This window comes from Penicillium riverlandense (genome assembly GCF_028828495.1).
Source record: "Penicillium riverlandense strain IBT 135883 chromosome Unknown utg000002l_segment0_segment0, whole genome shotgun sequence".
Classification (NCBI taxonomy): Eukaryota; Fungi; Ascomycota; class Eurotiomycetes; order Eurotiales; family Aspergillaceae; genus Penicillium; species Penicillium riverlandense.
In genome coordinates this window covers 1218770-1244805 of record NW_026643195.1, presented here as the reverse complement: position 1 = coordinate 1244805, position 26036 = coordinate 1218770, and the positions used below count along the sequence as shown (strand labels likewise).

The 26036-nt window shown below is 51.7% G+C and overlaps 10 protein-coding genes across 10 annotated transcripts; 6 read left to right on the top strand and 4 right to left on the bottom strand.

Moving 5' to 3' along the window:
• Positions 1 to 203: 203 nt before the first annotated feature.
• N7474_002796 (carotenoid oxygenase family protein) lies at positions 204 to 1915 on the top strand (the record flags this gene model as incomplete). The annotated part of the gene is made up of 2 exons (XM_057194211.1): positions 204 to 257; positions 314 to 1915. The coding sequence occupies 2 exons, from the start codon at positions 204 to 206 to the stop codon at positions 1913 to 1915; spliced, it is 1656 nt and encodes a 551-aa protein (XP_057055566.1).
• Positions 1916 to 2219: 304 nt separating this feature from the next.
• Positions 2220 to 2639, top strand: N7474_002795 (ACT domain-containing protein; the record flags this gene model as incomplete). Its single annotated transcript, XM_057194210.1, has 1 exon — positions 2220 to 2639. One exon carries the CDS (start codon positions 2220 to 2222, stop codon positions 2637 to 2639), a length of 420 nt encoding a protein of 139 aa, XP_057055565.1.
• A 131-nt stretch (positions 2640 to 2770) lies between these two features.
• Positions 2771 to 3623, bottom strand: N7474_002794 (uncharacterized protein; the record flags this gene model as incomplete). The annotated part of the gene is made up of 2 exons (XM_057194209.1): positions 2771 to 3039; positions 3092 to 3623. 2 exons carry the CDS (start codon positions 3621 to 3623, stop codon positions 2771 to 2773), a joined length of 801 nt encoding a protein of 266 aa, XP_057055564.1.
• Positions 3624 to 4619: 996 nt separating this feature from the next.
• N7474_002793 (putative chromatin remodeling complex subunit (Rsc9)) lies at positions 4620 to 6956 on the bottom strand (the record flags this gene model as incomplete). Its single annotated transcript, XM_057194208.1, has 3 exons — positions 4620 to 6472; positions 6533 to 6865; positions 6923 to 6956. 3 exons carry the CDS (start codon positions 6954 to 6956, stop codon positions 4620 to 4622), a joined length of 2220 nt encoding a protein of 739 aa, XP_057055563.1.
• An 883-nt stretch (positions 6957 to 7839) lies between these two features.
• Positions 7840 to 9588, top strand: N7474_002792 (uncharacterized protein; the record flags this gene model as incomplete). Its single annotated transcript, XM_057194207.1, has 4 exons — positions 7840 to 8043; positions 8103 to 8231; positions 8281 to 8530; positions 8597 to 9588. The coding sequence occupies 4 exons, from the start codon at positions 7840 to 7842 to the stop codon at positions 9586 to 9588; spliced, it is 1575 nt and encodes a 524-aa protein (XP_057055562.1).
• Positions 9589 to 10030: 442 nt separating this feature from the next.
• On the top strand, positions 10031 to 10528 carry N7474_002791 (putative integral membrane protein; the record flags this gene model as incomplete). Its single annotated transcript, XM_057194206.1, has 1 exon — positions 10031 to 10528. The coding sequence occupies one exon, from the start codon at positions 10031 to 10033 to the stop codon at positions 10526 to 10528; it is 498 nt and encodes a 165-aa protein (XP_057055561.1).
• Positions 10529 to 11272: 744 nt separating this feature from the next.
• Positions 11273 to 13919, bottom strand: N7474_002790 (putative C6 finger domain protein; the record flags this gene model as incomplete). Its single annotated transcript, XM_057194205.1, has 4 exons — positions 11273 to 12159; positions 12212 to 13290; positions 13341 to 13453; positions 13521 to 13919. 4 exons carry the CDS (start codon positions 13917 to 13919, stop codon positions 11273 to 11275), a joined length of 2478 nt encoding a protein of 825 aa, XP_057055560.1.
• A 683-nt stretch (positions 13920 to 14602) lies between these two features.
• N7474_002789 (uncharacterized protein) lies at positions 14603 to 15505 on the top strand (the record flags this gene model as incomplete). Its single annotated transcript, XM_057194204.1, has 2 exons — positions 14603 to 14973; positions 15034 to 15505. 2 exons carry the CDS (start codon positions 14603 to 14605, stop codon positions 15503 to 15505), a joined length of 843 nt encoding a protein of 280 aa, XP_057055559.1.
• Positions 15506 to 18687: 3182 nt separating this feature from the next.
• On the top strand, positions 18688 to 20358 carry N7474_002788 (copper fist DNA-binding domain-containing protein; the record flags this gene model as incomplete). Its single annotated transcript, XM_057194203.1, has 3 exons — positions 18688 to 18763; positions 18826 to 18993; positions 19046 to 20358. The coding sequence occupies 3 exons, from the start codon at positions 18688 to 18690 to the stop codon at positions 20356 to 20358; spliced, it is 1557 nt and encodes a 518-aa protein (XP_057055558.1).
• Positions 20359 to 23329: 2971 nt separating this feature from the next.
• On the bottom strand, positions 23330 to 24883 carry N7474_002787 (putative alanine aminotransferase; the record flags this gene model as incomplete). The annotated part of the gene is made up of 2 exons (XM_057194202.1): positions 23330 to 23584; positions 23639 to 24883. 2 exons carry the CDS (start codon positions 24881 to 24883, stop codon positions 23330 to 23332), a joined length of 1500 nt encoding a protein of 499 aa, XP_057055557.1.
• Between the last annotated feature and the right edge of the window lie 1153 nt (positions 24884 to 26036).

Sequence of the window (26036 nt, the reverse complement as noted above, 5' to 3'; positions counted from 1 at the left end):
CGGTAAGGATCCACTTGATCCGTCGCGATACCCCCGCACAACCGCGTTTCCGATGCCTTTCCTCCACAACATGGCACGGGGGGCATTCCTGACCACATATTTAAAGCTCGTTTCAGACCGACTACTTCCTTCCTTTATTCAAATTCTGAGTAGCAAAGGACACCTTCAAGGTCCAAATTTTATCGCTATTTACAGCCTTCAAAATGACCTCCATTGCAGCTGAGGAGCATTTCAATAACTGGCCTAATGACAAGGGAGTAAGTTTAAATGCCTCACATTTTGAGTCAAACAAGTCTCTAATTCAATTACTCAGTTCGAACCTGAATTTGAAGAGCGTAATCCTGTGGAACTGTCGGTAACTGGCCATATTCCCGCCTATGCCGCCGGAATCCTATACCGTACTGGACCGGGCAAAAGCAAAGTGGACACAGAAAATGGCGAGACATTCCACTTATCTCACTGGTTTGACGGGTTTAGCCAAACGCATCGTTTCCAAATCATGGGCCCTGACAGCGTTGATGGGACCGTTCGGGTCTTCTACAACTCGCGCTTCTCAACTGATGCTTTGATTGAGAATGTGCGAAAGACCGGATCTCTCCAGAGTATGGGGTTTGGACAAAAACGCGACCCTTGCAAGAGTGTGTTCAACAAGGTTCAAAGTGAACATACTCTCCCGAAAGATCCATCTGCTATCAATATTGGCGTCACCCTATCCGTCAATATGCCTGGTCTGGATCACACAGCTACTGCCGGGGCTGATAAGCGCTGGGACGGTTCCAAGCAGATCCAGAATCTCTATGCAAAGACCGATAGGCATCTTTTCAAGAAAATCCACCCGGAGACCCTAGAGCCCATAGGACTCGCCACGCAGGCCGACCTTCATCCGGATCTCAACGGGCCGCTGGCAGCTTCACATGCTCGATCCGATCCTACTACTGGAGACATGTTCAACTTCAATTGCTCACTGGGTCCAACCAGCACATATCGCGTTTTCCAAGTCTCGGCCTCTACGGGAGAAACGACCATTCTCGCTTCGTTTCCTGGAACACCAGCGTACCTTCATTCCTTGGTTCTCACACAGGATTATGTTCTGCTCTGTGTTTGGAATTCGCATATTAATCCGATAAAACTTGCTAATGGCTCGTTCATGGAAGCCATAATGCCGATGGACCCTACAAAACCAGCAACGTGGTATGTCGTCGACCGCAAGAATGGTCAGGGGCTAGTTGCAACGTACGAGAGCCCTGCATTCTTCTGCTTCCACACCATCAATGCATGGCAGGAACCGTCCAAGGAAGACCCGAGCAAGACGGATGTGGTGGCGGATCTTGTGAAGCTCGAGAGCACGGAGTTTTTGGAGACTCTGTATTTCGAAAATCTCATTTCCACGTCCACCAAGGCGAAGGCCCTTGCCCAGCACCGGGATGACTCCTTGCACTCGTCCTTTTCTCGTTTCCGTCTCCATGCAGTGCCTTCTATCCCCACAACCGAGGTCGGCAAGGCATCTATCGAGTGGAGTGAATGTACGGCGCTCAATCCCGAGCTGCCAACAATAAACCCCAACTTTGTCACTAAGCGACACCGATATGTCTACGCTGTGACGTTTGGTGGCAAGTCAACTTTTACCGACAGTATTATGAAGCTTGACTGCGAGACCAAGGAAACCCATGCGTGGTCGCATCACGGTCAATCGCCTGGAGAAGCGCTATTCATCGCTGATCCGAATGGAAAGAATGAAGATGATGGAGTGCTTCTCAGCGTTGTCCTGGATGGGATGCGAGGCAAAAGTTATCTTCTCTGTCTAGATGCCCATGACCTGACAGAGCTTGGCAGAGCCGACGTCAATGGACCTGTTGGGTTCGGGTTTCACGGACAGCATGTTCCGAGAGTCGGTTTGCCTACTGGCGATTATTAGGAGCAGAACTTGAGAGGTCATGCGCTATATGGACAGTAACAACTTTTGTACAGACTTTAGTGTTTCTTGAGTATAAATATCCACATCCATCATCTCATTGCTAAATCATGGTTGAGCTCTAAAAATATATGATTAACGTTGGGACGGTCGTGATATTTGCACTGTTTGTCGACACTCCACACTCTGCGCCCTTTGAACGACATCCAACTTCAGACTTGTTCAACCTCTCTCTCTTTGGGTAGCATGCAAAGACAGCAATAATAATTCACTCATACTTGCCAACACAGAAACAATTATCTTCAATATGGCACCTCCATCTGGGGAGGAAAATCTCTCCGTTCTACTTGCGACAATGCAACCAACCTTGGACCCAACAACCTACGTCTTTCTCAACACCAAACAGCCTCTCCCTTCCCTCCCATTGGCCACTCTCGAGCCACAGCTCATTGTCCAAGAGGCTGAAGGTATCACTATCGTGACCACCGAGGCATTAGCCACATCTCACGGCTTCACAGGGCAGACCTTTCCTTGCAAGAAGATCTCGCTTGCTATTCACTCCAGTCTTGAGGCTGTTGGTCTGATTGCGACTATTACTTCTCGTCTCAAGGATCATGGTATCAGTACCAATGTCGTTAGTGGGTATTTTCATGACCACATCTATGTTCCGGTGGATCGGGCACAGGATGCGATGCATGTTCTTGGAGAATTTGCAAGTGCGAAGTGAGCCTGCATTATGTATGGGAACAATTGTTCCTCTTTAGGATTTACTTGCACTAATATATGCTCGCATATTTATTTTGCAAATCTGTTGGTTTTTCTACCAACAGCACGACGTCATTGTCATTGGTCTTCCTTTCATGCCATGTTCTCTAAACTATTGCGAAATATCGCGTAGTTTCCTTCACCTCGAGTATCAAGAACAGCAAACACAATCTCCTCAAAAACTCCGTTCCACTCTGCCTCCTCCAATACTTCCTTGTAAATCCTGGCGACCTCGGATGGTGGATTCTGGAATGCGCCGCAGCCCATCGCACCAAGCACACAATGAGTCACTTTGTTCTGTGCTAAGACTCGAAATACTTGTCGCATTTTGTCCTTGAGGATTTGAACATCTTGTGGACGACCTATTGTCTGTCAGCACTTGGCCGAACTCTTATGAACCGTGTAGAAACATACCAAACCGTTTCTTGTCTGCCGTTAATAGCGGACGCCGCAAAGCTGCCAGACTCACAACGCCGACAGTGAAAATCTCCTTGTTTTCATAAACTCGACACCATGCTCCTATCTCATCTCTGAAAATAGCAACATTGGGAGACCAGATTGCGCCGAATACAGGAAGAGGGTAGTATCGTTTGTACAGGGTTGCCGCCAATGTACTTCGAATACAAAGTGCCTCTTCTTGCGCCAACGCACCACGGAGCCATCCCCCTCCAGGATTTTTTTCACTAGCCATATTCAAAATGCCAATTTTGGCACCGGGTTCGCGGTCCAGAATTGACTTCGCAGCAGTGAAGGTGTCGCTGTTTTGGACTGTTATCTTTGGCTTTCTTCCATCGCGTACCGGAGCGATACTTGGCAGGAGGCTTCGATATAAATTTGAGTCCGGCGAGGCTTCCGTTGAATTGAGAATCTTTGGTGTTAACGAATGAGTCTCCTCTGCTATCGCCTGGCGTTGCAACTTATTTGGGCTCTGCGATGTATTCGACATTTTGGTGCTCTTGACAGAACTCTGCATACAAGGGCGGTTTGAGAGTGAATGCACTCATCTTTCTCTAAATGGAACCTTATATAACCTCAAATATTTGCCGTGACTCATGCAGGCTGTATAGTGGCAGTGTTATACGAGTCTGGCGAACACTAGTGGAGGATTGATCGACCACTCTTTACCCGAACGGTAATGTGGGAATGTGGTCAAAATCACAAGATAGAAGATACCTGACACTTCGAGGATAATTTGGCTCTCTCTCTAATAGTACAAAATGCATTGGCCAGGTCCTGTATATAGCCGCTAACGGAGTCCCCTGAATTGACATCTTTCTTTGCGTTAGTAACCAGGATAGGATAATAGGCAGTCTCTACGGAATTGGCTCTTGCTTTTTGGATATATTGAAGATAGGGAGAAAGGATTTAGTTAGTTTTTGAATATCAGCTATGAGAGCTTTGCCTCTCTCTTGTCAGAAAGCAGCCTGAATCAACATTCACCTAAGCCAATGTCCCAATTGCGAGCGGCCAGAATGGTAGTGCGTCTAGACGGTACCCTTTTCTAATATCTACGCGTACAGGCTATCAAGGACCTTGTAGCGAAAATACTTGGTTTGAACTCAAATTCTATCTTCTTCATCCCCCGGAGACGCCAGAAGAGTAAAGAAAGATCACTAACCCCCAAATCCCAAGGAAAATAAACAACTCCTCTTTCGAGGCAATTTTTGTGTTGGCGGCACAAATCCAGCCAGCAGTCTCAACGTAAGCCTCCCTCCCTCCGTTTCTCTCACCAGCAAAATGAAAATCACCAGGGAAAGAAAAAGGTAAAAAACCGCCATGACTGTAAAGTGAACTTGAATCCTCTTTTGAAAGGACGTGGGAAGCTGAGGAAAAGAGGACGACAATGCGAAGATAGAAGAAAGAGCATAGGTAAAACAAAAACACCAGGGTATTAATCATACAAGGGAGGTTGATTGATGATGAGAGTCGATCAACCAGGGACTCAGTAATCATCTTCTCGTTCGACCACCATCATCAGCTCAGTGAGTTCCTTCCGCAGAGCGCGATTGCGGTCCCAGGACTCGACGATCTTGGTGCGCTGGCTTAGGAACGCTGCCTTCTTCCACGGGAGGCCATACTGCGAAGCCGTGCGATCAGGAATCCCGCGCGCAATGTTCCGCAGCACCAGTGCAGCCTTGTAAGCAATGCCGAAGGGCTCGCCTTTCTCGTTGACGGGGGTATCCATGTAGTACCACTTGCGGACGATGCGTTCTTGGAGAACGGCGCGTTTGGAGCTTGGAGGCTGTGCGTCGGCGGGGCGGTCTTCGGGGAGGTGGGAGGAGACGTGGCCGGCCACCATTGCGGTGTTAGTGCTTGGCCCAGATGCCCGGAATCGATTGCAATTATCCCATTGACAGGTGTGAATGGGCTTTTCTGCGGCATCCAGTTTGTACTGGCCTGGCTCCTCGGCAGCCTCTAGGTTCATGTGATCGGCGAAGACATGGTTCCGGAGGTCGGTAGGAGATGCGAAAGCCTGCTGGCACATTTTGGAGGGACTCGAGTTGTCCGCCCACTTGCAGTACAGGTATGGGAACCCTTCAAACGTATAAGCAGTCTCCAAAGGTCGGATACCCTTGATGATGAACTTGGTGGCGGTTCCCGGCCCATTAATGACTTGAGCTTGGGCGTTTGTGAACGTATTGCTGACGTTCTTGATAAACTCGGCCGCAGGAAGAACACCGCCTCCAGGAACGCGAGGATCGGCGAAACGGCTCTGGTAGGCCTGCCACAAGGCAATCTGCGTGATCTCACACTCCGTGTCTTCGATGAAGCAGCAACGAAGCCATTGAGAGCTGCGCTCGGGCTCAGAGAGCTCCATGAGGTCCTTCAGAAGCTCTGCAGGCACACGCGGGATCTCTGACGGAGCGGGAGCGACTTTTTCTTCCTGGAGAACGGTTTCTTTTTTGGTAGGCCGCGATTCGTAGGTGAGTAGCGCGACCATGCGGGGCACAAAAACCACCGGAAAGTTGATAATGTCCATCAATTTTTCAATGTTATCCGGGCTGAGCGTGTATTGATACCAAAAATCAAGTGCACCACTCAGGACGTCTTTGTCGAGGTCCAGTAACGTGTGGTAGTACAGTTGCTGTAGAGTTGACTTGGATATGCGTTCCATGGCCCGGTTTCCGTCACCCTCATCCATCTCGGTAGAGAAGTGCGTCAATGCCCAGAGAGCTCTCACGACATGCGCACGATCTGATGAGTCGAGGCAGTTGACCAGGGATACCCACAAGGGATCTTCAACGTCCGTCCGCATGAATTTGGTGCACTCTTCGGCAATATCGAGAGCATCGTTTTTGATTTCATTCAGGCGAGGCTGATTCGGTAGATTGATCAGGATGACCAGGAAATCCCTCAGAAGCCCCTTCGCATAGCGCGAGACGTACCAAGCATTCTCTTTCAGCAACACCATGTTACGCATCACCAAAACGGCCTCCTTGACATTTCGAAGCTCATGGTTGAGCTCGTACGTTTCAAGGCTGTCGTAGGGCAAGTTCATGGGTATTTTTTGGATCTTTTCGAGGATATTGCGCGTTCCGTGTAGTGAGTTGAGCACGTTCACCCTATCCATAGGCTGCCGAGGATCGTACTGGAGCTCCCACTTTACTCCCGTGCAAATACGAGTGACGTCCAAAGCCTTCTCCATCAGGGTTTCCGCCAGCAAAGGAAATCCTTCAAACTTGAACTTGTCCCATCGTTGGTTGGAAATCTGGACCAAATGGTACAATGCAAAGTCGATTTCGTCGGGTATCCCAGATTGCAGGCCATAATGGGCACGCTTGTAGATGTGATCAGCTGCAGGGAAATGAGATCAGTCTGTCAGCACACCATGAGTCGGATGGGAGTTCTACTTACTCCTTGGTACCTCTAGATATCGAAGAGGAAAATAAGGGTCATAGAAATCGGGCTGTTTCACTTGTTTTCGATTGAGGTTGGCATACAGCATAGGACGGTTCCCTGGCGTTGCGACTTCCCGCGTGGACATCGGTAGTGGTATTTGTTCCTTTCCCTCCCAGGTTTCGACACCGAAATGCGTACCCGGCGTGTGTTGTGCAGCAGAGCTGAGGGTCACATGGGAGCTGGCTGGGGGTTGAGGAGATGTGAAGCCTTGCTGGGTGTGGGAACGTCGCTCGCGTCCGGTATCTGGGGTGAAGGGTTGGTTGATTTTGGGCGCCTGGCGCAGGCCCTCTGTTCCTCGAGTCAGTACAAAATTATCAGCGTGTCTGCTGGGGCATGGAGGCATACGTCGCAGGGAGTGCCGAGTTGTAGGAGTGGACATATTGCCGATTGGAACAGATGAAGGGGACAGGCGGCAAAAGCGGATTCACGGCAGGGTCTCCCTTGGGAAACAGATTTCCCAAGGTCGCGCAAGTGGATCGAAGCCGACCGACTTCGAAGAGGGTATCTTGCCCAGGAGATGGTGAAAGGGCCGGGTCGTTTTCACAGCCCTTGACTGAAGGGCTTTTGTAGGGAGGCTGGTTTTGACGGTTGGCTTGCTGCGGTCCTCGTGGTGGAATCAGCGCAAAGAATATCGCCGAGGATTGGGTCTCCTTGTCGAGCGGCAAGAGTGTGGTGTCCCGCGACAAGGTGATAGATGCGGCGCGTTCGAGCTGGGATCAAGTCTCGCGGCGACGATGCGCGTGACAGACCGAACAAAGACTGCTCAATGGCGGGACGAGGTGTAGAAGGGAGGGAGGGTTGCGTGAATGAAAAGAATTCCGGCGACCAAGATCATCCGTGGAATAAGCGCCAATGCCTGGAGGAAGTGGCCCTGAGACGCAGAACAAGAGTTGGTGATCGACCGAGCTGATTGATCATCCCAGCCAAAAGTAAAGTCGCGTCGGATGGTCGGGTTGTTCCGTTCCGGTGGTTGCTGCCTGGGGTGTCGAATTTGGGAGTATAACATGGAACCATCATGATAGTGGACAGGCGTGGGAGGTGTTTTATTTTTATTGGATCTAATTGCCTTCTGATTGGAATTAGTTGGATTATTCTGGAATGACTACGGGGAAGTGCTGATTCATGTTCTGCGTGTGGATGCTGCGAATATATATTTTCTGTTGGACCGAGTGACCCGGTCCAGTACTTCCTTCCCTCCGTTCCTGTCTCTTCCATCATCTCTGAGGGTTGTGTCTGTATATGAATATATCCTTTTCTTCACAATGAACCCGAATACGCCCTACGTCACTCATCTGGCCGTCGCCAAGTTCTCCCATACCACCACTCTCATCGAGCATGCCGGTCCACTGACCTGGCACCATGTAAATGGGAATGGCGATCTGCTCTGCATCTTTGAAAAACTGCCAGGCAGCCTTTCAGTTCCTGCCAGACTGATACTGCGCGTGGTCCAACCCCAGGGCATACTGGTATGACTTGCAGTTCCTCGAGATGATTCGCAGCAGGCTGAGAGCATGTCTGGTTACAGGAGCAAATTGACCTGGTGCACGCGATGACCTCTACTCAAGATTTGAATGGTTCTCCGCAGAAAATGCTCTTTACCGTCATTGTGAAAATGCCCTGCCTGGCAATCAAGTACCCTTCAGGACCAACCTACGTACGTATATATCTGCTGCCATTTTAGTTCACGGATTGATTCTCTGCAGCTCCGTCGTTTCCAAATCAAGTTCGTGTCTGATCGCGACTACTATACGGCGCTCGCTCTCTTAGGCGAGATCAACTGTCCCTTAGCAGAAGGAAGTGCGCCTTCTGTCCCATCCTCTCGAAGACTGCCCTCGACCATGTCGTTGAACTCGGAATACGCCCCGTCACTTGCAAGAAGCTATACCGGGGAGCCGCACACTAGCTCTGCGATTCCTTTTCATTCTGCAGCATACAGATCTGCCACAGCGACAAGTATAACAACTTTCTCTCCTCTACTTTTGACAGACCCCAAGCCATTCTAATATCTTATCTACTCAGCTACCAACCCACCGCTCTCGTGCTCAGGCAGTGTCTCGCATGTTACATCCTACCAGGCGCATCCTCCGGCCAGAAGCATCGGTCCCGGCAACGCCAGAGCACAGGCAACGTTTCGACGAAGCCAGGATACTCGGGGCTTCGATCATGAGCCTATGCGACGCACAAACACTTATGCCCTGCCATCAACCGCCGTACCCTATCACGACATCGAACCACTGAACCAAATGCTTCCTCCTCGCTCAGAACAGGCGAGGCGTACTAGCACAACCACTATTGCTACCAGACCTGCTATCTCCGCAGCACACCATGACATCGCATCCCTCAGCCATGACCTTCCCCCAAAGCGAACCCTTCCATTCTCAAACCAGAAACCAAGCGCGAAAAAAACACGAACAAATGCAGCGCCTCAGACTCAGACACCCAGTTCCACCCCATGTCCACAGCTCCCGCATCCATGTGCCGAACTAAACGAGGCACAAGTATCCCATGAAAATGTTCCATTGCAGGGACTGTCACGTTGCGCCTCAAACATCCAAGTCTTCCAATCCCAACCTCCCTCACCGACACCAACCCAGCGGCATCCACAGCGACTGCCAACGCAGAGACTCCATCTGAACCCTCCTAAGCCTCCGCCAATCTCTCGGCCAAACACATCTACGCAGCGCAGCACAGATCTCGATGGGCATACTTTATCGGCTACACAGCCCCATCCAGACATTCCGCCCAACACCACCACATCTATAACACAATCAGAAACCCAAAACCAGAACCAGCACCAAAATCCAGGATCACAACCACCTGCCCAGCATCCATCCTCGTCCTCATCCTCAATTGAACAAACTCTATCGCAATACTCCTCGGCACCAACATCCGAACGCACCGCCATGCTCGAGAACTGGATGTGCGAGCTGCTCGAGGATGATAAGTTCATGACCCTGTGTGAGGATGTCGAGGGGGTGTGGAGGCGGTTCGCGTTTGGGAAGAAGACGTGAGTTTCAGGCTTTGTTTATTTCATTGATATCTCTATTATGTCGAAGGGTTGTTGAATCAGGTCCTTTCTCGCGAGTGTGGTTTTTCATCAGTCTGGTTTTTAGTATATCTTTTTTCCTTTTTTTTTTTTTGCTTTCCCTCTCTGTTCTTTTGAGATAATAAGTGCATCAATTATAGCATAGAGGTTAGCTGACTGGGCGGTATTGTTTTCTTTTTCTGTTCTACTATATCGGACTACCCAGGTATTATCAGATATGCTTTGATCCATTTACTATAGTGTTTTGGGGTGGCCCATTCGTCTACATAGTGCACGCGCTTACCGATTACGTTAGCTACAGTATCACAGCGAGTATCCCTTGACACTTTCGCTACTGCGAGTCCCTTCTGCTTTCTCGGTGATTTCACTGTGATTCCTCTCAGCCTCTGTCCTCCACTCTGACCATCATGGCCTCCGGACTCATCCTCGACCCCCGTATGCTCCTGCGCACCGCCCCACTTATCACCTCAACCTGCACGCTCTGGTACTCGCTCGACCAGGATTTTTTCCTGAACATCTTCCTCCACCCCGACCACCGCACCCGCAGCAATGAATTTCTGCCCTCCTATTTCCGCGCCTTCTTCGGCTACGGCACCATGCGCGTACTGGGCCTACTCGCGCTGACCTTGACGGGAGGCGGATATAATATCTGGACGGATCGACGGTCGGGATTGGGGAGTCCAGCGTCCCTGCCTTGGTATACTGCTGGCACGCTATTCGCCGCTAGCCATCTTCTCTTTGTGCCGGCGGTTGCGCCTAAGATACAGGCTGTGGCCGAGGACACGTCGAAGGGTTCATCGACAAAGGACCTTGAGGGCTGGCTGACCATCCATCGTATGCGCACTTGGACGGTTGACCTGGCTGCGTGGGCCTGTTTCGTAGTCGGAATGTCGATTGTTGAGTGAAGCATTTAGATGGACAATGTTAAACAAAAGCCATGATACTGTAGTTACGGGATGATTAAACCTGATCACCCAGATCATTGCTGGTGCTCAAAGGGTGGCTACCCCGAACCAGCCCGATTCATCGGAGAAGTGTGAATTGCCTAAACGAGGCCCTTGAAAGATTGAGAATTTATCACCCCGACGAGTTTATGAGGTGGTCAAGTTTGACCACTTGAGCAATCCTGGAGGTGATGGGATGGTGGCTTGAGGTTTGTTTAGAGAGTGATAAATCTTAACTTCCTTGGTCAATATCATTTCAACCGGCTCAGCAATGATTTCAGAGCCGATCGCTACCGGAGGGGGCAGATTCACCGTCACCATTATTACACTCAGGACAACAGCATGAGTGAAAGAAAAGACAATTGCAGCCTTGGGGTTCATGAATACCTTCTCCATATTACTCTTAACACCTAGTAAACAAACAAGATTAAACTAAACACCCCTTGCAAGATACAGACAACTCGGGGGGAGAAACAACACAAGACAAAGAAAAAAGTAGGTAATGTGGTAGAGTACAACCGATATTTTCTCCATAGCAACAGCTAGTCAGGTAAGTCCATCCGTGTGCATGACGTGACGACGTAGGGAGAAACCAAAGAGCGGAGAAGGGAATGGAAAAGGGTAAGATATGAAAGGGGATACTATTCAAGTAGGAGTTGAGTTGAGAGAGAACGGACGTCCACGGTGGGTGGATCTCATCTCATCTCAGCGCGAACGCCGATAAATCAACCCCGAAAACACATTGAGATATCCCTCCTTCGTGAGCATTGTAAAGTCCACGACAACGCGACCCCCACCCGCGTGTGACTGCGAAAGCTGCGGAGCGAGGTTCGGCGAGGTTTCGCCGTGCTCGGTGGACGATAGACCTGGCGGCGGCGTGGCGGAGGCGTTTTGGGGAACGGAGCCTTCAGCGCCGACGGCGAGATCAGCCAGATGCTGCAGGGAGCGCTGCTCGTTGGGACCCATCGGCGGGTGGTTGGACGAGGCTGATGTCTTGGGTAGACTACCCGACTCATGGAGCTGGCTCTCCTGGGCCTTTGCACGGCGCCATTCGAGGAAGATCCGGATCTTCGCGTCCCAGCCGGGGGTCCCGAAGATGTCGCCAAACTCGGATGCGTTGGCGGAGCGCTTGGCGCGGTGGTCCAAGATCTCTTCGACTTTTTCAAGCGAGTCCCAGCATTCCGTGCTGTGTTCCGGGAGGACGGTGGCTTCGAGAAGGGTCATCGATGCGAGGGCCAGACTGTGTAGGTCGATGGGGGAGGGTTGGCGGTTCTGGAGAGTCGCTTTGTGCATCTCGTTGATCACTTCCTGCGCGCAGTAGATGATTTCGTAGGGGCTGTAGACGTAGACGTGGCGCTTGATCAGCAGGCGGATTGTCCAGTACAGCTGCGCTTGGAGGCTCTCGAAGAGTGGTCGCGTGCTGGTGTTCTCAGGTAACTCTTGCACTTTGAACACGTCCTCCATCTCGGCAAGACGCTCAAGCGAAGCGACCAAGTTGGCGCCGACCATGCGGCCCAATCCGGTGTTCGCCTGGCACACGTTCGGTTCAACAGTGGCGAGAGTGACCATCTCAGACAGGAAGGTCGAGTAGGCTAGAATATCAAAGTCAGTAAGACTAAAAACAAAAGACCGGCCTCAACTTACAGGCAATCCCCGTGGTGATTTGCCCCACAACCCGCTCATCTTCACGCCCACCAATCTCATGGGAGCCGAGAACAGTCGCATCTGCCACGCTAATGGCATACCATCGGGCCAAAATGACCAGAGACACCCAGTTGCGCCGCGCAAGATTGGGATCCGAGTCAACATCAGGATCGGTATCACGCTTGTTCTTCAATTGACCCTGGCTCTTTGCCAGATCATATCCGAGCTTACTGGCGGCCTGGACTAGAGTGTGTTTGGGAATTCCATCCTTCAACACAAAATTCTCCGGGCCACGAGTGTCACAATCGATGATCATCAGCAGAAGAGTCTGTAGCCATACCAGATTGACTGCGGGTGAGTGAATCATGAGTGGCTGGCGGGTGTGGAAAAGGAGGAGATCTTGGGCATTGTCAAAGGAGGTGACTTTTTCGAACTTGCTTGCCACGCGCGACAAGTCGGTCCGAGTGATGGTGTACAACGCATAGCAGAAAATCTCTTGCGCTTCGCGGTGGCACTGGTGGAGCAGCTCTAATGTCCTCTCCTTGGTGTGCGGCAGAATCGGCAGTAGAGTATGGATTTTGTGATAATAGCTGCGCGCACTTGTTAGCTCACGAGCACGAGCAATGTAGGATTCCACATACGCATCAAGAGCACCTTCGTCAACGCTGATTGGAGTCATGTCATCGTCGCCCTCATGCTTGGGCAAGTCGGTCATTTCAAGACCGCTGGGCAAGTCGTGCTCATTGCTAGCCGGGTTCCAGAACAGATTGCCAGGCTTGGGAGCGCCACCACTTGTGACCGCTGGGTTGTAAGGGTCTGCCGATGACTCCGTCGCATCGAAGGCATTATGCGACCCACGCGTATTGAAGTTCGGCTGCGCGAATGATGAGCTGGGCAGACCCTCAAAGACCGAGTATGTTCTCTTTCGGTTGCCGCCGCTCGAGTCCACTGGTGAGGCGAAGTCTTGGTAGGCTCGAGGAAGGTCGTTCATCGACTGGTAGGGCACATCGGGCTGGACCATCGCAGGCTGCATTTGACTCTCCAGGGTGTGAAGACGCTCGGCAAGTTCCTTGATATAACTGATTGAAAGTCAGCATGAGTAGCGAAGATGGAGGCGTGTTGTTCCTACCCTTTACTGGGACCGCGTTTCATCGGCACGCGACTGAATTGACACACAATGCCCAGACGGCGGCAGTTGGAGCAACCTTCGAGGCCAGTCTCGGAGGTGGCATCGCATCGCACCTGGACAAAACAATCGCGTTAGCTGGGGAGACTCGGGACGCGTCTGTCACCAGGGCGGAAATGATACCTTCTTTCGACGACACTCATCGCAGGCCCTCGAGATCTTCGAACGCTTACGAGCGCTTTGTTCACCGTAACTCAGATCGTGATTCGGGTCGACGCCGACTTGCTGACTTGGCGGAAACTGCAGCATCTGCTGGTGTTGATCCTCGGAGTCGTGACGACCCATGTCCGCGCCAGCATTGGACGAGCCCAGCACCATCGACTGGCCCTGATGGACACCATTACCCGACCCTCCCCCGAGATTGCCACCGGAGGCTTCGCGTGACAGCTCGGCCGTCAAGAGTTCGTCGTCCGTCAGCTGGCGGTTGCTGTAGTATGGCATGGCGCCTTGGGCCATCTGCGCGGAGTTGGGGGAGGGGTAGGAGGGCGCCGGAGGCATGTCGGAATGATCGCGAGAATTCATAGCGCGAGAAATCACCCGAGCTGGCTCGAGGGGTAATGTTGTTGAGAAAAGCGAGCTTCCGGGGTGGTAGGGAGGGAGTGGGAGGAGGGAAGGTGAAGGAGAATTGCAGGGTTTTCTGCTTTACAGGCTAAAAAAAGGAGCGGGCATGCTGAAGGGGCTAGCGCACTGGGCGAGACCAACATTGCTGCGAAGAACTGTGTCTTTTTGATTCTCCATTTCCTTATAATTTGTTCCTTAGCCATATCTATACTCCGTATAGTTAGTTGATCACGGAGACGGCGATTCATTTCTGCGTGGCGAACGGATTAACTACGGCCGACCGGGCATATGTACTTCCTGATCCATCACTCCATCACTCTCACTATGGCAGAGGATACGGCGATACTGGTCGCAGCATCATCTGGACTGTTCTCAGTGGTATTCTCAGCGCCAACCCGCTCATTGTCTTGACTCGCCACCCGATCGTGATGATGACGCTCTCAATGTCTCCGATTCGACTACAGCGACCGGAGACTCACAACCATAAATAGGCATCCACCTTGATTTGTATTAGTATCTATTCCTGTCTGCCGTGTTTGATGTCAGGATGATCTGGATATCCTCATTCGGCCTAGTCTTGACCTAATCATACATACACGTAAGACTGGAGTGCTGGTAACTTAGCATCTATCAACTACATCAAAATGGCTTCGAATACTTGGGTTCTAGGTCAAGCGGTCCATGCTGGCGACCTCATCCTCGTCTACTGCCCCAATCTCGACATGCTGCAGGGCTTCACAGCGCATATGCTTCTCGTCAAGTCCGCTCCAGAGGAGAGCAATCCCGATTTGTCGTCCGTCATGGTGCAAAAGGTGAAAGAACACAGTCCAGCTCGCAAGGGCTGCTGGACAATAGATGGGCCCAAAGTCTACTACTGCGATACAGGCGAGGCCCCCGACTACTACAAGCCAGCCCCGGAGCCAGAGACGACATTAGTAGAGGTTCTGAAGCACATGGATGGTACTGTCACGCGGGGTGAAGACTGTGCTGGAATAATTGTGAATCCGCACGGACGGTATACATATTGATTGCTATTCCGATCATCTGAGCTTGTCTAATCCAGCTTTTCTCATAGGGATGTCCTTAAGTACTACTGGGTCCAATGCGAAAGCTGTGCAGGCTTCGGCACGTTTGTCGACGTACCTTGGGTGGTCCATAAATTTCCAGAGTTTGCTGATCATCCGCGGGATGATCTGACCTGTCCCGTGTGTATGGGATATGACTTCACCGTGGCCGACAAACAACGGATCGACACCCTGGACGAGCTTAAGGACCGCAAGCGCTCAGCCGTGGGAATCAACCGGTTGAAGCTGATGAAGCAGATTCTGGCTCTGACCAAGGCCAGATATGATCTGGCGAAGGCACGGAAGGAAGAGATGGGTATCACCCAGGACCGCTGGGACCGCTGGGACCAGAGATTGCGGCATCTTCGCAATAAACTCTGGTTCGAGGAACTCCCCAGCGATCCAGGACAGTTGCCCATTTGGTGTGAGCCAAGTTGTCACCGATTCCATCATAGGGCTTGTTCGAGTATTCGCCGGCAGTAGCTTGATGTTTTGCTCTTTTGTTGTTTCTGCTGAGGTTGTAGAGCGGGTTGGTTGCACTTTGGCGCTAGGTTGTTACTGTCAGAGCGAAGGGACCAGAGTTCGGCCGGTGCTAGAAGGGTTTGTGGTTAGAAATAAGAGAATGAATTGAGCGAAAACAGTATATTTGGTCTCCCGTGAGAGAGATATAGATAGTATGATATCGAAGTTCTTTGTCTCATAGAGACTAATGCTTAGACTATTAGGTCGAAAAGAGCTCACATACGTAAAGGGAATTTACCCGGCTGTAGTAGTTTAGTTATTCTCAAAACGAGATGCGTCCAATAACTAACACTAAGTTGTTTAGTATACAGCAGTATTCGAAATCAGATTACTCTATTCTCTCTCACGCTTGTTTCCCAAATCTTGACGTGAAACGCCCTACTCTATATATGAGTTAGCCATATAAACCCTGTTCTCAAAAATAGATATTGCATTTTCCATGATGCTCATAGAACCTGCCATTATGTATTTACACGAAACTGCCATACCCGTGATGTCTCTGTAGATGTCGAACACACTGCCTCTAACACCTAGAGTCTTTTGTGTCTCACCGAGAAGGTCAACAGTTCTGCTGTAGAGGTGCTAGTGGATCTGCTGTGCCGACTCAAAGTGACATACATAATCATCCATTTGGAAGCTATCCAATCAGCGTCTGCCGCACAACTTATGGAGTGCTTCGACCGGTTGATTAAGCGACTGGTTGCTTGTGGGACAGGAACAGTGTTTCCGAATCCTAGTCATGACATGGGGCCCAAATGGTGCAATGGGAGAAGAGAGACAAACGCAATATGCAAAAGTGCAGGTGCGGAAGACCTCTCGGCGCAAGAGGATCAGACTGCCTAGTAAGCTACTGTCTACTACCAATTACTGAGCAAGTTGGAAAATATGAGAAACAGCAGTCAAGGTCGGACCACGAGATAGACTGGCTGCGCCTATGTCCGAAGAGCAGATACATTTTCTTCCTCAGGAAGGTCTCGGGCCCAGCAGACAAAACTCGGAAACCACTACCGACTGTGATCAAAGCCACTGATCCTAGCACACTAACTGTCATGAATGCTATGGACCACGGCATTTCACGCACGAGAGTGGCTCTTTGATCATCTTTATTTGGGACAATGACCATGCTATGAGTCCATTCGCGTGCAACAGCGCCAACATGGCCCTCCATGACGCATAGAATCTAGCGGAGAAGTTGTGTCAATCGGAGACCGTAGAGAACGTCTGCAAGCATACGACAATCTGAGCATGCCTCGATGTTCTAAAGCTATCGATATGTCACACTGGTCGACCTCACTACTTCATTCCCCGGGATTGAAATTGGTGTGCTACAAATTGGGTGTCGCAATTCTAAGGCTCGTCGTTTAATGACTTTGTACATTCAATCCTACAGTAGTGAAGAGTGAAGATAGAGAAAGAGATGGTGCAAGCACAATATTTACAGGAGTCTTGCTGTACGGCGCAGTGCGCGAAGTGTATCTTTCGACTGCTTACACTCAGGCCCGTCGGGACGAGCACGAGGCCGTATCGCGCTTGTAAGTATGTAACCCGGATTCCTCACCAGCGGCGTTTTCATTCGTGGAACCGCCCGCGCAGATCAGGGCTTCATCGACGAGCAGGCGCCAGAAGGCCTTCTGCAGCCCGCCCGAAACAGGCACAGTGATATCATCGGGCTGCCTCGTACCGCGCCATAACCAGCCCTAGTCTCGAGTCGTATCGCGCGGCGTTGTCCGTGTTCTGGTCGTGTGCATTATCTGCCAATGAAGGACGACAGGGATCGTGGAATGTTCTGCGGAAAGGCAGAACTTCGTACAATACGTATTGTGCCTGGATCCTTTTGGGGTAGGCCCCTGAGAACAGCGGCCCCAATTCGGCCCATGGTTAACTATTCTTAGGACTTGTTGTACCTACGAACCAGGTGTCAGGCAGTTGGGTGCGGCCCCAGATTCTGGCTAGCGAGATCCATTGCGGTGGGGGGTGAGTTCATGCGAAGATAACCGTGGAAAAGACACACGAGTAGTAAGGCAAGAAAAGGGCGGTGTTCTGTTTCATGCTGACCCCTGGATTGGGTTTTTTTATTTTACTGGGTGTCCGTCAAGGGGGCCGCCGCATTTGGGCCTTGCCACCCCGGTCACCTGTTAACAACCCTCGAGCGCTGCTTGGTTCTGACGTGAAGGACACAAGAAGAGAATAATTCTTCCTATCCGTCTTCTCAACGATGATCCCTGAACTCGACTTGGGACTGAATCCTTCTCAAGCCGGTGCTAACGGGCACCCCTAAACAGTCATCGCGGTTCCTGTGGGACCCGACAGGCGAGAGCCAATGTATTGGGCGCTAGTGGAGACGGCACAGCGATGCCACGTACAGATGCACCGTCGTGCAGTTGGATAGATGTCTCCTGTAGGGTCGATGTCGTTAGTCAAGAAAAGATCTAGCTGCAGATAGAACGAAAGGAACATGCACGACAGACTGCCTGTACTGCGTACACCGAGAGTACGTCGGCCTGAGGCAGCAGTACCAGAATTGCCCCCCGATACCGTATTCGTACCACTCCGGGCAGCCACAGCGACCACTTCCGCAGCGAAAACCCCCAGCCCGTTATTAATCTAACCGTGCTCGCCCGCTTTTCACTTCCTCTTCTTCCTCACTGCACAGGGTGTCCCGACACGCTTTGACATCGAGTTTCTCACTTGGCCGCCACTACCGGTCTCTGGTGTCCTGTCTAACGGCCGGCGCCAAACGGTGCGTAGGCTTGGGCTCCCCCCCAAATCTCCCCTCTACTCTTTTTCGCCTCTGGCCTCAGCGCAACCCGCACACTCCCCCTCTCACCACCACTCGATTCTCTCCCTACGCGCCCTTTTTCCCTACCAATTTCGCAACGACAGTGGCTTCTCTCACGAGCCTTTTATACTACTGGATCGGCGTTTCTGTGACTTGTGTGCACATTGGCACCTTCGCCTGAGATACCCTTGCTTGTCTTCGTTCTACTTCGTTCGGTCCGACTACTTCTCGAAGAAGATCACACGGACCCCTAAGCCTTGACGGCTTTGATACCTCTCAGTCTCTACGACTGACTGTTTTTTATTTCAACATTATTTTTTATTTCGCGATCTATCGCATGTGTGCCCTTCAGTAACCACACGCGATGCTGATCGATGGTGAGAAGTGGGCTTGTGAAGCTTGCGTCCGGGGTCACCGGGTCAGCAGTTGTCACCACAGTGGTAAGTCGAACAGATCGCGTACATCATGGTGTTCGAAAAAAAAACTAACTCGTCTTGAATAGACCGCCCCCTGACCCACATCAACAAAAAAGGCCGTCCAGTCTCTCAATGCACTCACTGCCGCGGCCTACGCAAGTCTCGAACAACCCACGTGAAGTGCGATTGTGGCGAGAAGAAGAAGAAATCCGACATGTTTGACTGCCATGCGGGAGAGAAGCGAGATTTGAAGCGTGAGCATGCTGGCGCTGGTTTCCAATCACTTTTTCTGATCTGAAATTACAGAGGACGCACTTCACCGCTGTGGCTGCAGTCATGGCCAGCGCTGCACGTGTGCGCTGAAAAAGGAATCCCATCTAGATACCGTTCCCGAGACTGGTCTGCCTTTGTCTCAGCCGTCGGGTCCCGTTAAACCCCATCTCACCTCGACCAAGTCCGAGTCGACGTTGACAATTTTCCGAGATGGGCACCACAAGCCCGCCCACAAGCACAATGACATGGCTCACAAGTGCGGTTTGCCTTACACTATCCCCCGATCGCACACCATCCACCACCCGTCCGACGTACCCCGTCGATCTGCGGACCATCTGCCCTTGACACAATCAGCGTTTGTCAATGAGCCCCTCGCGCTGTCGATGGACTCGCAACCCCAATCGCAGCAGCCGTCGCAGCAAGGTTCTCCACACAGCGCGCCCGCCGCCGGTGGCGAGGAGATCGCGACGACTGCCCCTCTCGACCAGTCGTTCCTGGATCACTACGCTTCTACCTCGCTCGACCATCCCCGCGATTCGAAACCGACCTCCGCCCCGGCCAACATGGATGAGCGGCCGCTGGAGCAGATCATCACGAGCGTACCGCCCCCTCTCGATGTTTCGACCTTCACCTCGTTCCCCAACACCTCGAGCAACTCGCCGATTACATGCATGGCGTTCCAGGATCCCTACCAAGAACCATACTTTGCGTCCCCCGACTCGGAACTGCCCTTGGGCTCTGCGGGACTGGGCGCTCCCTCCGTCGACTGGTCGAGTTTCCCTCTGTACTCTTCGGACGTGCCAGCGGCGACAAGTACGCAGACGCCGTCATACGCCAGCTTCGATTACAACTCGTACCCGACCGGTCTGCCGCCGCCGTCCTCCTCCGGCGAGATCTCCGAGGCCGACGAGTTTGGACCACTCCCGGGTCTGGGGCATGCAGGCAACGGCGACATGCACGATCTCCACAGCGTGAGCGAAGCATCGGACATGGACCACCTCCGCGTCAGCTCTGCGTCCTCATTGATCGGGCTGCCACAAGCGCAGCTCCTGTCGTCAAATGATCTGGAGTCCATCAACATCGACGATTTCCTCAAGTCGGCCAATGAATCCACCGCCGCGCTCGAGCACCAGCTGCATGCTACCATGGCGATGGAACCCAAGTCCGTCCCCGCGCAGGACATGTATGCCGTGTCGTCGCAATCGCCCAGCTACAACAACAAGCCCATATCGAACAGCATGCCGTCGCCGCCGGACTCGGTTCCTCTGTGGACCAGTAATCTGTTCGATGCCGGCTCCACCCCGCCCATGGACGAGAGTTACTTCCGGCAATCGTGGGCGCAATAGTTGTGCGTCACGTCATGTTGCCTCCCTCCCTCTCTTCTTGCTGCTGCTTCGTGGCAACTTAACCCGCACCACCTCCACACCGTCTTCATGACCTTGATGAGAGATGATGATACAAATGCTTTTTTGTTCTATTTCCCTGTCTCCTTGTTCTATTAGCCAGTCTAGAATTCCTCCCGTGATGATAGCGTCAATCTAGAGGGTTTGTGATTTGCCATGCCGGTTCTGCGCTGCGCCGTTATTGTATCGTTCTGTACCTACATGTACGAGTCTGCCTAGCACTACCCCTATGTCAGGGTACAGATCTCGTGTTGTACAGCCAGTCAGATACTACACCCGTTTGGGACACCAGCACTCCTTTCCGAGCCGGAGTCGATCCATTATTCAAGAACAAAGAAAGCTCCTGCTTTCCTACCTAACAATTATCATAAATCAAATCAATAAATCAGATCACATCACTATTCCAATAACAATAAAATACCAAAACTACACCGTAACTTTTTCCTTGGGAAATGCAGTGGAGAGGGGGTGCTCCAACTTCTAGCGGTGAGCGAGCAAGCGGCTCGCACTCGCTTTCTCCGACGACTCGGCTGAACCACCCACACGCGCGTGTCTCAGATCGTCACCCGCAAGCAGGTTTTCGTTAGTCATTACATGTATGCCGTGTGAGGACTGTACCTTACTTACATTCTAGTTGGTAGGTTACTTATTAACGTCTAGTTAAATGATGTACCTCTTGTGTACCTAGTACAGAATTTGGACTTTGCTTTTCTTTTTCTATACATACGGAGCAAACCGTGCGAGTACGTACTCAGCTCATCTCAGCTCAGTTCGGTCCAGCTCGGCCCGGCTCAGCCCGGCTCAGCCCGGCTTTGTGGCTCGGATCAATCACGGTCTGGTGACTGTGTGTCCAATATCCAAGCCCAAATTCATACTCGAAGGAAACATACATTGTATTAATTCAGCTCTATCCATCTTTCGCAAGCTTCAATAGCAATAATGTATAATAACATAACACAGGGCCAAAGCAAAAGTCACCGCAACTAACATCACACATCACACCAAGAAAGAAGCGGTGTACGGCCACCCGCTCCGGTATAGTTCGTTACTTGGTTACTTCGAAGTATCATCCACATACCACATCATCTATCCCTTTGACCGACGGAGAGAGGAAGGCTGACGTGTCGAATGTCTTTCCGGCGAAAAAAAAGAAACAAGCCTTTTGATCGGACCGTGCATAGTAGGCACATTCCCCCCGTACAGAGTGCAGATTCCCTCACGATATAAGCCTTGACTGCAGCCTTGGCTAAGGCTTAGCCTACCTATCCACCGAGTCGCGCAGGGGGGAACCCTGTTCGGGTAAGATTTCTCTGTTTTGTGGATCGATCCGGTAATATGTATGCGGTAATATGTATGTGATGTTGCCTTAATAGGTAACCAAACCCTATAACCAAGTACATGGCATATGACGTTCGAAGGCATGTGGAAGAAACTAAAGTAGAGTAGGTAGTTACTGGTTTGGTTTATTCACTGCCACCCACTCTGGAACCCAATCCCAGCACCATGGCTCTCCCGCCTCGCGTCGTCGTATTTCCTCGCAGTTGCAAAGTCGGTATTGTCCTTTTCTGACTGGCTAGGTCGGTGTTGGTGTTGGTGTTGATGTTGTGTTTCGGCATTCTCATCGTTGTGGCCATGGTGGTGGCCGAAGCCTCAGTGGTGTGGTGCTGATGATGGAGGGCTGTTTAGGCGTTGTTGCCTGTGGCAGAGTGGGCTCTTGATTAGTATATACAGTAGCAGACAGTTGATATATGTTGACTACTCGGAGAAAATAAAAGGTCGTTCGTATCCGTACCAGGTGTGTTGTGATTGACCGAGGAGCCTTTCTGCTGTGTAGATGGTGTATCCTTGGTAGAAACGATAGAACCAGATGAATCACGGTGCTGGTGATCCCTGGAAGCACCAGAAGTCCCCCGGAGAAGGCCCGACATGATGGAATGTAGCTGTGGAAAATAGGGGTGAAGGATATGCAGCGTAGTGAAGTAATTGATACTCGTGGTAGAAACTGTTTTTGATTCGAAACAAAGTCATATACGTGCCCGACAATATGGTCTGATTAAGGTCAAGGCACCATACGCGGAGACAATTACATGGACTATTTGGGAAACCGGTTCGTAGGAGCCGATGCACTCAGTGTATCTACCTATATAAAAGTCGTAGGTATAATAATAATAATGTATTCGGGTGTGGGTGCCGGTATACTTACACAGCCCGTGACAGGACGGTGAGACGCTCAAGTCCAACCACCTGGAAGAAGTGAGATTTGGATTGGACTGGGGCACACGACACACATCACAAATGTATTCTACACCCACAATCCACTTGCCTGCAAAGGGATATACTGTAGTAGATCGAGAAAAGAAATACTTGACTAAGATACATACCCGGCAAAACGATCCGGATTTGCGGTGCATGGATTTGCACCACGCAAGGGGCCCAGGCGCATTCCATGTGTTGGAGTGAGGCTGACGAGGCCATGCATGTGTCGGTCTAGGCCAGGTTGGACTGTCTGTCTGCCTGTTCGTCCGAGGACGGACAGAAATACGAGCATAGATAAAAACAAGACAAGACGGAGAAAACTTGGAATAAATAATACAAGGACCAAAGGTGTATAGATATGTCGCTAGATTTGATTTCCAATGAATAAACAACATATTCCCAGAACTGAATTTGCCAACACCAATCAAATGGTAGATGCGTATGCCAAAAAAAAAAAAAAAAAACAAATTTTGTCCCGGCGGGTTGGGTGTAGCTGGTCTATAAGATAGGTATCAAGAGGCAGCAGCAGCTGGCCCTTGTTCCTGATGTACACGGAGATCAAACGGCTCTTCTCGTCCCGTATAATGGCGTGAATTCCAGAGGGAAATTATCCCAGCTGGGTTCGTGGGTTCATCATCTGTCACTCGTCCACTGGTTCTTATCGGTACTTCTCCATGAACTCGGCGTGGAACTTGACGATGCGTTCGACCCAGTCGGTGCCGGGAGCGAGGAACGTCGTGCGGAAGTGCAAGGTGTTCTCCTTCTGACCGAAGCCAGATCCCGGGACGACACACACGCCAGTGGCATCGAGCAGGCGCAGGCAGTAGAACTCGTCGGCGGGACGGCCCTCTGCCTGGGCGGCTTCGACAGCCTTGGCGGGGAGCTTGATGGTTGGGAAGAGGTACATGGCACCCTGTTGGTGGAGTTAGTAATTGAAGCAACATGGTGGAAGGGGAATATAACATACCTGAGGCTCCTGGCACTCGACACCCTCCATGCGCTGGAACGCACTGTACAGAGCGCGCGCGCGCTTGTACAGACCATCCCGGATGCCGTTATACTCCGCCTGGTACAGTTCGTGGCTGGGATCGCCCTTCCGGGGAGGGTTGACCATGGTCTCGAGCAGGCACTGCGCCACGACGGGCGGGCATAGCATGATGCTCACCAGCTTGTAGATTTGCTCAACGACCAGTGGGTCGAACCCAACGAGCTCAAAGTAGCCGCCGCGGTGGCCGCACTCGCCCACCATGCCCTTGGAGGTACTGTGCAGCGAGACCAGCTCCACGTCGTCGTACTTACCGGGCTCGGCCTGCTGGAGCTGGCGCAGGCGCTTCTTGAACGACACGAATTCACCCTCGAATACGTTCGTCTGATACACCTCATCTGCCATGATCACCAGCTTCTCCGAGGCGGCCAGATCGATGACCTTCTTAATATCCTCCGGGCTCAGCGACGCACCCGTCGGGTTGCCCGGGTTGATCACCACCACGGCACGCACGTCAATGTCAGACGCCTTGGCGTCCTTGATGGCCTTGTGCATCACATCAATATCCGTACCCCACGCCTTCTGTTCCTCCAAATGATATGGGACGCACTGCGCATTCAGCAACGCCAGCGTCGCGGTATAGAGAGGGTACTGAGGGATCGGCACGAGAACACCAGCTTTAGGGTTGTTGCAGATCACGTTCAGCAGGGTATTGACACCAGACGAGGCGCCGCCGGTCAGGAACAGATCCTGCGGATTCGCGGGGAAGCCATCGCGCTGCTCAATAAACTTGGCCACGCTATTCCGGATTCCCGGTGCGCCCTGGCTGTGGCTATATGCGCCGACGCTCTGCACATTGGCCAGCAGCGTCTTGGCTCGATCAAAAACATCCTGCTGATATCCGAACGAGGTCTTCAGCACCTCCGGGTTCTGGAGGAGCATGGGGTTCTCGACGAGACTGAGCACTTGGCGGAAGAAGGTGATGGGCTTCTGGTCGAGTTGCTGTGGGTTGCCAATGTTGGCGAATATGACGCTGTCAAAGGGCAGCGACTTGTCGCCGTCGGCCAGGCGCTGGCGATAGCTTTCCGCCTTGACGGCCAGTTCCCCGCGCACGGCGTACTTGGCTGCCTTGATGGACGGGTTCATGTTGTCGACGTTTAGGCATTTCGACGATGGGACGGCAGACAAAGTCCGCTTGGTGGGTTGAGCGACCTTGGTTTGAGTCATGGCTGAATTGGGTCAGTGGGTGGGAAGAGTGGTGAGAGGGGAGAGATCAGGCCGAGTTATAATAACGGATGTAGTACTCACCTACAGGACCCCACGCCGGGCGATGTAGGAAAAAGGCATTATTCGGCCGGGTTGCCCGTAGCGGAGACGCCCGCGCGAGCCTAAATGAGACGGACATGGGGGAGGGGCAGATCGGAGTGATTGGCAGGGTTCCGTCAGGCACGAAAAGCCGCTTGCGGGAAAAAAAGAGATGGAGCAGGTGGAGGAGGCTGAGTCAGCAGCGTGAGTCAGCGCTTCCCCGCGTTGGGATGGCTGGCGAGACTGTCGAGCCTACGGAGAAGAAGAATATTGACCGTATCGGACGAGAAGATATCGATTCATGCACGTCATGATGGTCTGTCAGGCAGGCTCCGAAGTGATAGGCAAACGTGGGGTTGATCCTCCGAGTCCGACGTTCTCCGGAGCCGCCCGATGGACGGGGAGCGGGGGCCGGATGGACATTACTAAGTAGTATAGGGCATATTTAGTAATGCTCTGTCAGGTATGTTATGTCAGTATATTTCTATAATCCACTTTCTTGCCCTGGTCACTACGTATGCCCTTCTGAAAGACCATGGTTGATTTGTTACAGAGCGATGCTAAACCGCGAAATGCTCATATGTTATTGTACCAACTCATTGAGATACCAAAAGGCAACCAATTCTATCCGGTACTCCTCGTAGTCACTAGCGGCAGATGTAGCTATAACCCTATCTGGGCACCATCCATAATCACTTTTGAAGAGACGCTTTCCTGTCAATCTTTTGGTCGTGATCTCACTTCCAACCCAAACTTCATGTCTAAGTCTTCGTATTCCATCGAATGGCTTAACCACGCTCTGGCCGTGATGGAGACTACTTCCCCAGCCTGTACGGTCTGGGGTCATACCCAGGCTGTTTCGGTACGATTCCACGGGAAGGGCTCTTGGTGTGGTTTCCCCATATCTAGAGTATTCTCTGCACGTATGCGAGTGTTCGGAGTCCCAGTCTGAAAATCGAGGCGAAAGCGCCAGATTGGAATAAGTGGGCCACTGTAGATATCACATCCTGTTCGTTGTCCATTCCAGCTGGTGAGTTATGAGCAATGTATGATGTTAATACAAAGTTCTGCAGCG